The sequence below is a fragment of the Dama dama genome, chromosome 23, assembly GCF_033118175.1.
Source record: "Dama dama isolate Ldn47 chromosome 23, ASM3311817v1, whole genome shotgun sequence".
Lineage (NCBI taxonomy): Eukaryota > Metazoa > Chordata > Mammalia > Artiodactyla > Cervidae > Dama > Dama dama.
The window spans coordinates 54,831,507-54,844,045 of NC_083703.1; the positions used below are offsets into that span (position 1 = coordinate 54,831,507).

General features: G+C 54.1%; 1 protein-coding gene across 1 annotated transcript in view; it reads right to left on the reverse strand.

The window, feature by feature from the left end:
- Positions 1-3,712: 3,712 nt before the first annotated feature.
- Positions 3,713-12,539, reverse strand: part of NTSR1 (neurotensin receptor 1) — a 48,299-nt gene continuing 39,472 nt past the window's right edge. The window contains exons 2-4 of the mRNA XM_061125793.1: positions 10,213-10,414; positions 7,002-7,092; positions 3,713-6,032 (exon numbers count right to left, since the gene is read on the reverse strand). Coding sequence (XP_060981776.1) covers positions 5,783-6,032; positions 7,002-7,092; positions 10,213-10,414 — 543 coding nt within the window. The 3' untranslated portion in view covers positions 3,713-5,782. The remainder of the gene's footprint in view (positions 6,033-7,001; positions 7,093-10,212; positions 10,415-12,539) is intronic.

Consider the following 12,539-nt stretch of genomic DNA (forward strand, 5'->3'; position numbering starts at 1 on the left):
GTCAGGCTGCTCAGAGGAGCCTGGCTGCCGGGAGGAGGGATCAGTGATGAAGGGTAATGTGGGCCGAGAGAAGTGACTGATGAGGATGGACAGCCTGCAGTGCTTGTCACCTTCTGGCCCAGCTCTCTGCTGGCCTCCCATCCCAGCCCTGCAGGACACCCCTGAAGGGCTGTCCCATCTCTGGGCTCCCAAGGGGTCAGTTGAACTCTGTTGAGACACAGAATGTCCCTGCTTGGACTCTTGGGGACTTATTACCTGCACAGGAGGGTTGCTTTTAGAAACATCTGAATGTCAGAAATTTATTTTAACTTTGTGTCGAAAAAACCTGGAGGTAACAACTTAGAGGGGTGAGATGGAGAGGGAGGTGAGAGGGATGTTCAAGTAGGAGGGGACATGGGTAAACCTATGACTGATTCATGTTAATGCTTGGTAGAAACCAATGCAATACTGTAAAGCAATTATCCTTCAATTAAAAATAAATAAATTTAATAAAAAAGGAAAGAAAATTGATAACCAACAAGGACCTGCTATATAGCACAGGAAACCCCGCTCAATTTTATGTGGCAGCTTGAATGGGAGGGGAGTTTGGGGGAGAATGGATACATGTATATGTATGGCAGAGTCCTTTTGCTATGCACCTGAAATATCACAACACTGTTAATTAGCTATACTCAAATATAAAATAAAAAGTTTAAGAATTATTAAAAAATAGATTAAATAGAAAAGAAAGAGGGAGTGCTGTGTGCACCGACATGGCTGTGGTCATGTGTGTATGTATGTGCATGTGTATGCACGCACGTGCATGTGTGTGCACATGTGTGCATGAGCATGTGCATGCATATGTTTGCATGCATGCACACATGCACATGTGTATATGTGCATTTATATGCAAGTGTGCATGTGTGAGGATGTGTGCATGTATGTGTATATGTGTGTATGAGGGTGTGCATGAGTGTACACTTGCATGCATATATGTATGGCATGTATATATGTATGTCAGCATGCACATGTGTGCATGCATGTGCAACTATGTGTGCATGAGTACCTCCATATATGCACAGTATGTATGTGCATGTCTATGTATGTGTGTATATGGTGTATGAGAGTGTGCATGCGTATATGTTGGCATGAGTATATATATGCACATGTGTATATATATGTGAGTGTACACATGTGGATGTGTGGTGTGCAGGTATGTGTGTATATGAGTATATGCATATGAGCACAGCATGCATGTGCATGTGTGTATGTGTGCATGTATGTGTATATGCGAGGGCATGCATATGTTTGCATGTGTGTATATGCATGTATGTCTGTATATGTGTGTTATGTGAGGGTGCACATGTGCATATGTTTGCATGTGTGTATGTAAGTGCATGTGTGTGTGTCATGTGCATGGTGGTGTGCGTTCTCTTCAAGTACCAATGTGTTTATGTGGTTGCACATGGTGGTGCCCTGGGCGGTGTTCTTACCCATCGGCCAGCTGTGGTCACCTCCAGGTGGGACAAAGCTGAGGCTTCACTCTATACTTCGTATTTTTTCATATTATTTCAATTCTTCATGAAAGAGTGAAATCGCTTTTATAATAAAAGATAAAGGTTTTGCATCTTGAAAGTTAATGTGTACACAGCAAGCTAGGTGGAGTGGGGAGGGCTCCTGTTGGGGACCAGGTTCAGATACCCTCTGCAGACCTCCCTCCTACTCCATCCAGGGTCCACTTCTCTCCCCAGAGAGCTAAGCTCATGTTCCTTGAGGAGTGAAGGGAGGTAGGGTGGGGGACCATATAGAGTCAGGGCTCAGCTGGACCCAGTGCAGCTGCCCGCACACTCCCACCCCCACCCCTATCCCCACCCCGACCCGGAGCATCCTTGGCTGTGGCAGGCAGCTCCCTTGAAGTTTCTTTGTAGCTTTGCTGGGGATCCCTGAGGGTGCTGAGAGCAGAATGAGGGCCCCCGTGTCTCTTTTCACTCCAAAGAGGGGAGGGGAGGTGAGACTGAGGGGCCCAGGTGGTCAGGAAAGCAGTGTCCAGGTGCTGGCCCCCACCCCTGGCCAGAGCCAGACTGCAGGCTGAGAACTGGCAACAGCCGACAAATGAGGCCTGGGAGGCGGAGGCTGGTGCTGGCTGGGCGCATGTGCAAGCACATGCATGTGCTTGGTGGGGGTGCACATGTGTGGTGGGGGGCCCTCCCAGGTGGAGTGCAGTCCTTTCCCAGCCCCTCACTCTGCCTCTCCTCCTTCCCTGACCAGCCCCCCGCCTTCCCCTTCTCCCATTCTCTCCTTCATCAATTCATCCTGGACATGGTTTCCATGGTGTTCTGATAGAAATTGGAATTCAAATCATAATTGTGGGAAGTGGTGGGGGGCATGTGGGATGGGAAGAGGGAGAGGGTGGGAGGATGAAGAGGGTGGGGAGGAGTCGGGGGGGGTGGGGAAGAGTTTCCCTTGTGCTCCAGCAGCCAGCCACTGGATGCTTTTTTCTTTCTTCAAATATATTTCAAAATGTATGGAATTCTCTCCCAGGCCCTCCTCCTGTTGCCTAGCGACAGCGATGGGGCCAGAGGTGCCTTCCTGTAGGAGAGTGGATTCCTCCCCCTTCCCTGTGCTGGAACAGGGACCGCAGCTCAGAAAACCTGCAGGAGGCAGGGAGGGGCTTGACCAGAGCTCTGGCCCTATGGGACAGTGGCATTGAGGGTTTGGGCCTGCTGCCACTGACCCCAAATTTCTCTCTCAGGACTGGCCTGAAATTCTACTGTTAGAGTTTTCTTCCTTTGGCTATTCTTGTAAAATGTCAACATACCTATTGGAGCTTGCCAGTGAGAGTGGGCATCCTGAAACTTCCCTGCTGATGGGGTGGATGGCTCATAAGCACAGAGGAAGCTCACACCTCAGCCCTGTGTCCATTAAGATGGGGAGGCTTTGAGGAAACCAGGCTCAGAGGGGCAGTTGGCAAGTGAATGAATGAATGAAGGGGAGTGTGGGGAAGACTGCTGGCCAAGAAGACAGAAGGGAAAGACAGAGGCTGGCAATGTGGAAAGAGGCTTTCCATGTTGCACCACCCCCCCACAAGTTTGGGGTCCCCAGGGATTCTGCTGCTGCTGTGAGATGAAGGCAGAGCAAGGAAAGAGGAGAGGGCAGGAGGGGACACCCTGCTGCAGGAGCCCTTCTGTTGGAGGATGGCTCTGGCTATGCCCAAGGACAGATGAGTACCCCTCCCTGGCCAGGCCCCCACCTGCTGGCCCCCAGGGAGGAGCCAGGCTGGTTAGAGGGGCCATGGAGACCAGGGTCAAACAGTTACAGGGCCCCGCACCCCCTTGGGTAGGCCTTGCCTGTGCCCAGACACCATATCAGGACACTGGGTGGCAGGTGTCACTACACAGCCAATGTGGACCCAGGTCTCCACATTCAGGCCCCGTGGGACCTCGTGCTCAGGAGGGGCCCCTCACAGGCTGCTGCTAAAAGCTCTGGGGGCAGACAGGACCTGAACTGGGGGTCCTGGCCCCCCAGCCCCCCAGCTCTGGGAAACGGGACCAAAGCACATGGTTTTTTTTGGTAAAAGGGCCAGCAGAAGGCTGTCACCGACACAGTCACTGTCTGATGAGTGAATGAACGGCTGCTGGCAGGCCTGCGGGGCCCCTCTCCCATGTGGGGGTGCATCACGGACCCACAGGCTCCTTTACTTCTTTATTGAGGGGGTGTCCCAGTTGCTGTGGGACATTAGGGTGGTTGGGCAGTGCACACCATGGGGTTTCGCCATCACTGGTGACCAGGCTCACGGGCACTGGGCCCTGAGACGGGACACGGACAGCACACAGAGCCGGCCTCTGGCATTCCACGGTGACCTGACCAGCAGCTAGGGTGGTTCAGGAGGGTGTCTGACAGCACACAGACCCGGGTCCCCACTGACGTGAAGTGGGCAGACAGTAAGGTGTGCCCCCAGGAGGGTCTGGGTGGCGGGTGTCTCATCTCATTCCATGTCCTCTCTGCCCCTACCTCAGGGAACCGTCCTCCCATCATCCAGGCTGGGTCCTCCAGAGCCATCACGTCCAGCTCTGGCTGAGGGGGTGGAGTCACCACGTCCACTCCTCAGGCAGGGAAACCGGGGCTTGGGGAATTGCAGTGTGCGCATGGTCCAAGGAGGCCAGAAGGGTCTGAGGGTCTGTCAGAAAGAGTCCAGGTCCTCCGCCTGAAGCCAGCACCTGGGACCAGACTCAGTCTTTGCTGAACTCTGATGCCCACTCACTGAGCAGGGCGGGGGGCTCCCCATCCCTGTCCAGACAGGCGCCCGTGTGGGAGTTCTGGGCTGGCCTTGTCCTCTGCGCCCATGGCCACTGTGTCACGGCATGGCTGCCTGGCATGCGGACCAGCTGTGGGCTGACTCTCCTGGCCTGGTTCTTGCTGAACAGCTTGGGGGAGGGTCACGTGACCCCTGATCCATAGCAGAGCGCAGATCTGACATGCCCGTGGACACTGCAGCATCTAACTTGCTGTTTCTGTGGACAGAGGCTGAGACCAGACCAGGAGTGACTCTCAGATCCCGAGTCAGTGCCACCCACGTGGTCGTCTGCCTGTCTGACCATCGGTCTGACTGTCTCCCTTCTGGGCCAATGTATTCCAGGCCCAGGGAGGACTTGCTTTAAAAGGTCTATGTTTCACTTCTGGTCTCTTGGCCACTCATAGTCCAGCTGGTCCAGAGCAACTCTCCTGGGGCTGCCTTCCTCTGGCTCAGGGCGCTTTCCTGGGGCTGGGCTGTCCTGTCTGGGACTGGCTCCCAGAGACCAAGGAGGCGCCTGCCCTCCTGGGCATCTGAGCTGGGCCAGGCCCGTCTTCCTGCATGATGGACGAGTCTCAGTCTCTGCCTGGCTGCTGGCCAGCAGGCAGCCTGTACCCGTGGCTCTTCCTCCTCACCTGCGGCCCCAGGGCTGGCATCTCTTGGAGACCTGGCCGACCCTCCTCCACCTCGGGTGTCCACCCTGAAGCAACTCGGAGCCAGGCTGCAGGAACTCAACTGGACAGCAGAAATGAGGGTGCATGGGGATGCCCCTGTCCTGGCCTGGGCCGCCAGGATCCCATGGCCCTGGTCTTGCTTCCGCAGAGCCAGGATGGAGAACTGGGAGGCCGAGTTGCCCGAGGTGTCCCTGCAGGGCTTTGCCACCTTGGCCAGGGGAGGATAGGCGAGGAGGGAGAGGCCCAGGGCTGGGCGATAGCAGGCTGACCTCAGCCCTCTGGTGGCATCAAAGCTTCCTGTGACACCACCTTGGAGGGGGTGTTGAATGTTTGCTGCACAAGGGGCTGACTTGGTCTTGAGCTGACTGGAGGTGTGACAGAGGCCCTCAGCGGTACCAGGCCAGTGGTGGTCCTGCCGGCTGGGCTCTTCTCAGCGCCAGCTCTTGGGGTCATTGCCCTCCAATGTCAACTGGGCTGCCCAATGGCCTGCCTTGATCTGCCCCTTTCATTTTTTTCTCCCTAAACATCCATTAGTTTGAGAACAAAGAAGACTGCCTATCACCCAACATGAATTTCTCCTCATTAAAGGCCATTTTTGGATCTGGGAGGAGAGCAATCTCTCTTGCTTTCCAAGAGGAGAGGAGGTGGGTGGTGGGGAGAGAGGAGAAGCTGAAAAGAAATGGGCCTCTGGGATATGGGTGCCAGGTCCTGGACCTTGGATACCAGGGAGCAGGCCCTGGAATGACTCCCTCTAGCTCCCAGGTGCTGGGTGGATGGGGATGGAGGCTGAGTGACCCCATCCTGGTCCCCTCCCAGCTCCCTCCCAGCCTGCCTGGTGCTAGTACAATGTCTCCCGGGTGACGTTGCTGGAGAAGGTGTGGTTGCTGGACACGCTGTTGGCCTTCCTTGAGAAGGCTGGCCCCCTCCTCCTGCGCCCCGCCAGGGGACAGAGACAGACCAGGGTGGACAGGAAGATCTGGCGGAAGTTGGCGGAGACGAGGTTGTAGAGGATGGGGTTGATGGTGGAGCTGACGTAGAAGAGGGCGTTGGTCAGCATGTAGAAGTAGTGGTAGAAGTCATAGAGGAACCTGGGGGGAGAGGATGCTCAGGTCGGTGGGCCCAGACACACAGGGTGGCCCTGGCCAATGTGGGGATATTTCATAATAACCTCCAGGACTCTGGTTTCTCTTCAGAGGTTGTTCTGTATACACTCCTGCCCAGCACCAGTCAGCTGAGCTGCTGAGCTGCTGAGCTGAGCTGCGGCCACCCTCCCAAGCAGGGTGTGCAGCTTGCTTGGGCCACAGTCTCCACCTTTCCCTGCTGCCCCGTGGGCGTGCCCTTCCTCTGCAAGATCCCAGTCTCCCCAGGGCTGCCAGGCTCAGCTGGGGCTTGGCCTCAATGGAACAGCCAGGGTAGAAGCCCCTCCACATAGTTCAGACAGTTGTGTACCTCACCTTGACTTGCTTGCCTCCATGCACAGGGACCTCACTCCCTCACCTGGCAGCCCTGAGTCTCAGAAACCCTGTGTTTGGGACTATGTTCCACGCCCTGCACCTTCTCCTCATTCAGCCTAGCTGTGCCCTCCCCAGAGGCTCCCTGTCACTTGGAAGAGCCCATGACCCTTGACCTGGAGCCCGCTGTGCAGAGGAGCTCACCCAGCAGGGTTCAGACTGCCATCGTGGGAAGGCCAGTACCCGAATGTCACAGTGTGGGCGTGATGTTCTTGGAGCCCTAGGTCCTCCTGGTGGATGACTCCTCCAGGCTGGGGGTGGGGGTGGTCCAGGGGCCCTGATGGTTGCTGTCTCTCCACCCACAGCCAGCAGGGCCAGCCCTTCCTTTCACTCTCCAGACTCCCCCAAACCTGCTGACCATCTTAGAACCTGCTTTCCTTTTCTGAAGCAGCTTCCAGGGGTTTCTGTCCCATCACAGCCTGCTGGGGGACACTGACTCTCACCCCTACCCTGAGCTGCCCCTCTCAGTGCCCCACCCCCACCTGTTTTGGGGAGCACGCCCCCGTCCTGAGCCTCACCCCCTCGGCCCCTGCCTCCTGTACTCACGGGGTCCACTGTTTGTCCGAAATGTAGCAGAACATGAGGCGTCGCACGTGGTAGGGCAGCCAGCAGACCACGAAGGCGATGACCACGGCCCCTGAGACATGGAGACACTGACCTCAGAGAACTGGAGGGAGAGGTCCTGTGCCCACGGATTGAAAGACCTAATACTGTTAAGATGACTGTGCTACCCGACAGATCTACAGATTCAGTGCAATTTCTGGGTAAGTCCTGACGACATTTTTTGTAGAAGTAGAAAAACTCATTGGGAATTTCAATGGATGCTGAATAGCCAAGACAGTCTTGAGAAAGAACAATGCAGGAGGACTTGTCCTTCCTGACTTCAATTCCCCCCGACAAAGCTACAGTCATCCAAATGGAGTGGTACCGTTACGAGGACAGACATATAGACCCATGGGTCAGAATGGAGGGTCCAGAAATAAGCCCTCCCAGAAACGCTCAAATGATTTTCTATTAGGTACCAAGATCAAGGTGGGAAGAACTCTTTTCAACAAATGCTCTGGGAAAACTGGATCCCCACATGTAAAAAATGAAGCTGGATCCTAATCTCACACCATCCACAAAAATTAATTCACAGTGTGTCAGAGATCTAAACATAAGAGCTATAAGTATAAAATTCCTAGAAGAAAATATAGAACAAAATTTTCACAGCAATGGACTTGAAAATCGTTTCTTGGTGATGGCACCAAAGACAACAAAGGGAAAAAATAAATAATTTGGATAAAAATTTAAAAACTGTGTATTAAAGGATACAATTGACAGAGTGAAAAGACAACCTACAGATGGGAGGAAATGTTTTCTTCACACCTGATAGGGATTAATATCCTGGATATATGGGAAACTCAATAACAAAACTCAAGCAACCCAGTTCACAAGTGGGCAGAAGATTTGAATAGACATTTCTCCAAAGAAGAGATGCAAATATGCAATAAGCACATGAAAAGATGCTCAACACCACTGATCACCCAGGAAAAGCAAATCAAAACTTCAAACTTCAATAAGATACCACCTCATATCCAATAAGATGACTATTATAAAAAATAGTAAAACACCAGAACATAGTAATTTGGGGGAGGATGTGGAGAAACTGGAACTTTTGTGCACTGTTGGTGGGAATGTAAAATGGTGCAGCCACTTTAGAAAATAGTATGGCTGTTTAAAAGTATTTCCTAATTCAAAAACTTAAACATGCAATGACCCTGTGAAAGTACTATGAAAGTGAAAGTAGCTCAGTTGTGTCCGACTCTTTGCAACCCGATGGACTATACAGTCCATGGAATTCTCCAGGCCAGAATACTGGAGTGGGTAGCTGTTCCCTTCTCCAGGGGATCTTCCCAACCCAGGGATCAAACCCAGGTCTCCAGCATTACAGGTGGATTCTTTACCAGCTGAGCCCAAGAATACTGGAGTGGGTAGAATATCCCTTCTCCAGCGGATCTCCCCAACCCAGACATGACCATGTGATTTAGCAATTCTACTCCAGGGTATATACACATATATATATATCCAAAGAACTGAAAGCAGGAACTCAGATACCAGCTCCTCATAGCACTATTCATAGGAGCTGAAATCAGTGGAGGATGGATAAACATGTGGCCCTTGCATCCAGTGGAATATTATTCAGCCTTAAAAAGGAAGGAAATTCTGACACAGGCTACAAGGTGGATGAACCCTGAGGCTATTACATCACGTGAATAAACCAACCAGTCACAAAACCCACAAATACTGTATGATTCCACTTATATGAGTTCCCTAGAGGAGTCAAATTCATAGAGACTGAAAGTAGAAGGTGGTTGTCAGGGGATGGAGGAGTGGTGAGGGCTTGCTATTAATGGGAAGAGTTGCAGTTTTACAAGGCGGGAAGGGATGGTGGTGATGGCCCCATAGTGATATGAGTGTCTATACAGGTGCCAAACTGTGCACTTAAAGATGGTCAAAATGGTAAGTTTTATGCTGGGTATATTTTACAAGAATGAAAAAGAGAGCAATAAAAAGTCAACTGCTTGGGAAAACTTGGGGCTGACTGTGCTGTCTTGGGGGAGAGAAAAGTGTGGTCCCTGAGGGTAGTGTCATTGTCTTGGGGTTGTAGAGGCATCTGTGGGGGTCTTGGGTTTGGGGCCCACACCCTGGCTGCTGTCCTGACCCCATAGGCCCTGGAGACCCACACTGGGGGGTCTCCGGAGACCGCAGGCCTGGAGTGGGGAGGCCCTGTCAAGGGAGCTGCCTGCTGGAAGCAGCAGAAAACAGGGGTTGGAGGCACCAGGAGTTCCAGAAAGCCTGCCCACACACAGCAGATACAGATGCTGTGGTCTTGCCTGCTGGACACTGCCTGCTGGTCACCTGAAACCAGGTTGCAGGGAGCCGAGTCAGGCCAAGGGCTAAACACGCCCGAAGCAACTCTCCCATCAGTTACAGGACACAGATGGAGGCAGAGAAGATCATATGTGGGAAATATTGGAGTAATAAACAAACAAAATGAATTTTACCTGTTTCTTTTTACTGTTTAAAAACATGATTATTGGACCATTTAATATCTCATGTGGGGCCTGCAGGCATCATGTTCCTGTTGGGTAGAGCTGCTGGGACCTTTTCCTCTTACGACCAGTGGCTGCAGATGGTGAGAGGCCAGCAGCCTGGGGCAGAGCAGGAGATGGGAGGGTGGATGCTGGGGCTGGCAGAAGGTGGGGGTGGGTGCTCTGGGGGGGCTGAGTGGGCCGGGGCTGCCTCAGGAGAGTGGGGAGGGGTAGGTGGTTTTGAAGACCCTTCCTCATGATGCTACCTGCAGGCCCAGACCAGGCCAGGGAACAGATGGATGGAGGCTGGACCCTCACAACCCACAGAAACAAAGGGTCCACTCCACGTGACCCTTCAGGACTTCAGGATGCCCTGTTAGAAGCTGTGAGGGGGGACGGAACCTCTGGTCTTTCTAGCTGGCACTCGACTGCCTGGCATGCATGGGGACCCCAACTCTGCAGCCCCAGCTTTGTGAGCAAACTAACTGATTTAGAGCCATGCCGGAGGCTTGTTAATTGGTGAGTGGGTGGATGAGTGAGTAAATGAAGAGCAGCCCGATCCCCAGAGGAACTGACACTCCAAGCCTCAGCCTGACATGCTCTGTTCCCCAGCTCTCTAGATCTCCCTGTTCGTGGTACTGAGCTCGCCCCCACACCCACCCCAGGGCCCAAAAGTTACGTACGTAAGACCCGGACGCCGTGGCGCAGGGCCTGGACTCGGCCGGGCTCGATGGACATGTTGAAGGAGCTGTGCTGGTCCCCGATGGTGCACACCTGGCCCGGCTCAGCGGCTTGGCGGACCATCACGGTCAGCTTGTTGGCAATGACGGTGTTCAGGATGGAGATGAGAACCATGGGGAACACGAAGGACATGAAGGTGTTGATCTGTGAGAGAGGGAGGAGGGTGGCTCTGAGACCTGGGTGGGGATGTGCCCTGGGGCCCACCTGTCTGCTGGCCCTCAGAGAGACAGAGGAGGGTGTCCCTGAGCCCCAAGCGGGGATGTGCCCTGGTGCTCACCCACCCACTGGCCCAGGTTCAGCGGCTGGATGTGGGAGTCGCTGGATCTGCCCATCTCCAGGCCAGCTCCATCTGCTGGCTTGAGGGTTCACGGACTCTCTGCCACCTCAGGGAGCCCCCAGCACAGGGCCCAACCTGGGGCGTCCCGGCTGTGGTGAGGGTCTAGGCTCTGCATTTCCAGGTCTGGACAAGGATGCGGCCCCACCTGTGCTCTCTTCAGCACAGCCCACCCAGTGTCCCTCATCCTGCACATGGACAGCTCACATTAGGACACAAAGCAAGGACCCTCCCTACTGCCCCACCCCCCACTGCCTCTCAGCGCATTGAAGAGTACTTCCTGTTGGCACCTCCATCTTCGGCGTCTCTCAGCCTCTGGGGAGACTGAGTCTCGAGGTGCCGAGGGTCTTGCTAAAATCACCGGCTCAGATGGGAACTTGAGCCAGAGCCTGGCCCTTTAGTGACACTAGGCTGAGACTCACCTTCACAGGCACCTGCTCAGCCCGAGAGGCTGTGGCCTCTCTGAGAAAGTACTGTTGTTCCCAACAGGGACACAAACCTCCAGTGGATGTGTGTGACCCTGACCAGTGATGGGGAACAGGTCACCCACAGTCCTGAATCCGCCATCACCTCCCAGTGGTGATGGTAATTTAGTTGCTCAGTCGTGTCCAACTCTTGGTGATCCCATGGACTGTAGCCTGCCAGGCTCCTCTGTCCATGGGATTCTCCAGGCAAGAACACTGGAGTGGGTTGCCATTTCCTTCTCCAGAGGATCTTCCCAACCCAGGAATCAAACTCGGGTCTCTTGCATTGCAGGCAGATTCTTTACCTTCTGAGCCATAAGGGAAGTCAGGAGAAATACACTCTGGTGTAAAATCACATTTGGCTCTGTCTTTTGAGTGCTCAGCCCCACCGAGTTTGGGGGACAGGTCTGGAGACTTGGACAACGAGGGGCTGGTGAAGCCGAGGGGCAGCTCTGGGCTGGGGGCTGGGTAGGGGTGCAGGCCCAGGAGACAAATCAATTCCCATGAGTCACCACAGCCAGGTATAATTTAAACAAAATGAATGTACCCAACACAGATTTTAAATGTCAAAACATTTGAAATACCACACCTCGCTGAGCACAGACAGTGAAACAGCCACATATGGGGGATGCGAGCGGTGGACCAGGGCCCAGGCTGGTGGGTTGTGGGGTCTAGCCTGAGGCCCCAGCGGATCCCTGAGTTGGAAGAAGTCCAGGCACTGACCCTGACATTCCAGGGTGGGGTGAGGGCCCCAGCACTGCAGCCCCCCAGTAGAGGTTTGAGGATGAGGCTCGGCCAGCAGGGGCTTCCAGAGTGGGTGCCTTGCCTAGGCTTCCCTTGCCCCTCCAGCCTGGACTGTGGGGGGGCCAGGGGTCTGCCTCGTTTTGCCAGGGTTTCCAGCACGGATGGGGGCTCAGGCTTCACCCAGTTCTGCACTCTACACCCCACTTCTGGGAACAGGGGGGCAGCCCACTCCCAGCTACAAACAAAGAGGAGTGAGTCTGCTCTGCCCTGTGCAAACCATCCAGGAAACACTGGAAGTGCATCCACAGGAGAGACAGAGGGGGAAGGAGGAGCAGCCGGGCCTTTCATTCCAGAGATGCCTGGGTGTGGAGGGCTCAACCTCAGCCTCATCTGTGCGTTTGTCCCAATGACACATGAGACCATGTGGGGACAGAGAGGCAGACTCTAAAATTCAACTGGAAAAAACAATGTAAGAGTGGCCAGGACAGTTCTGGAGGGAAGAATGGTAGGTCAGCAGGGGCAGGAGGACTTACTCACTATAGGAGATCACTAACAGAGACGGTACAAGATTTGCTTGGTGCAAATAATTCATGGGGGCAAGAGAGGCCTGAAATTTTCCCAAGGAGGCAAACATGGTAGATGGTGGAGGCGGCGTCCAAGTGGTGGGGGAAGATGGTGACAGGCTGCAGAGCTGGGGGTGGGCACTCAGGGCCTGCTGCATCTACTG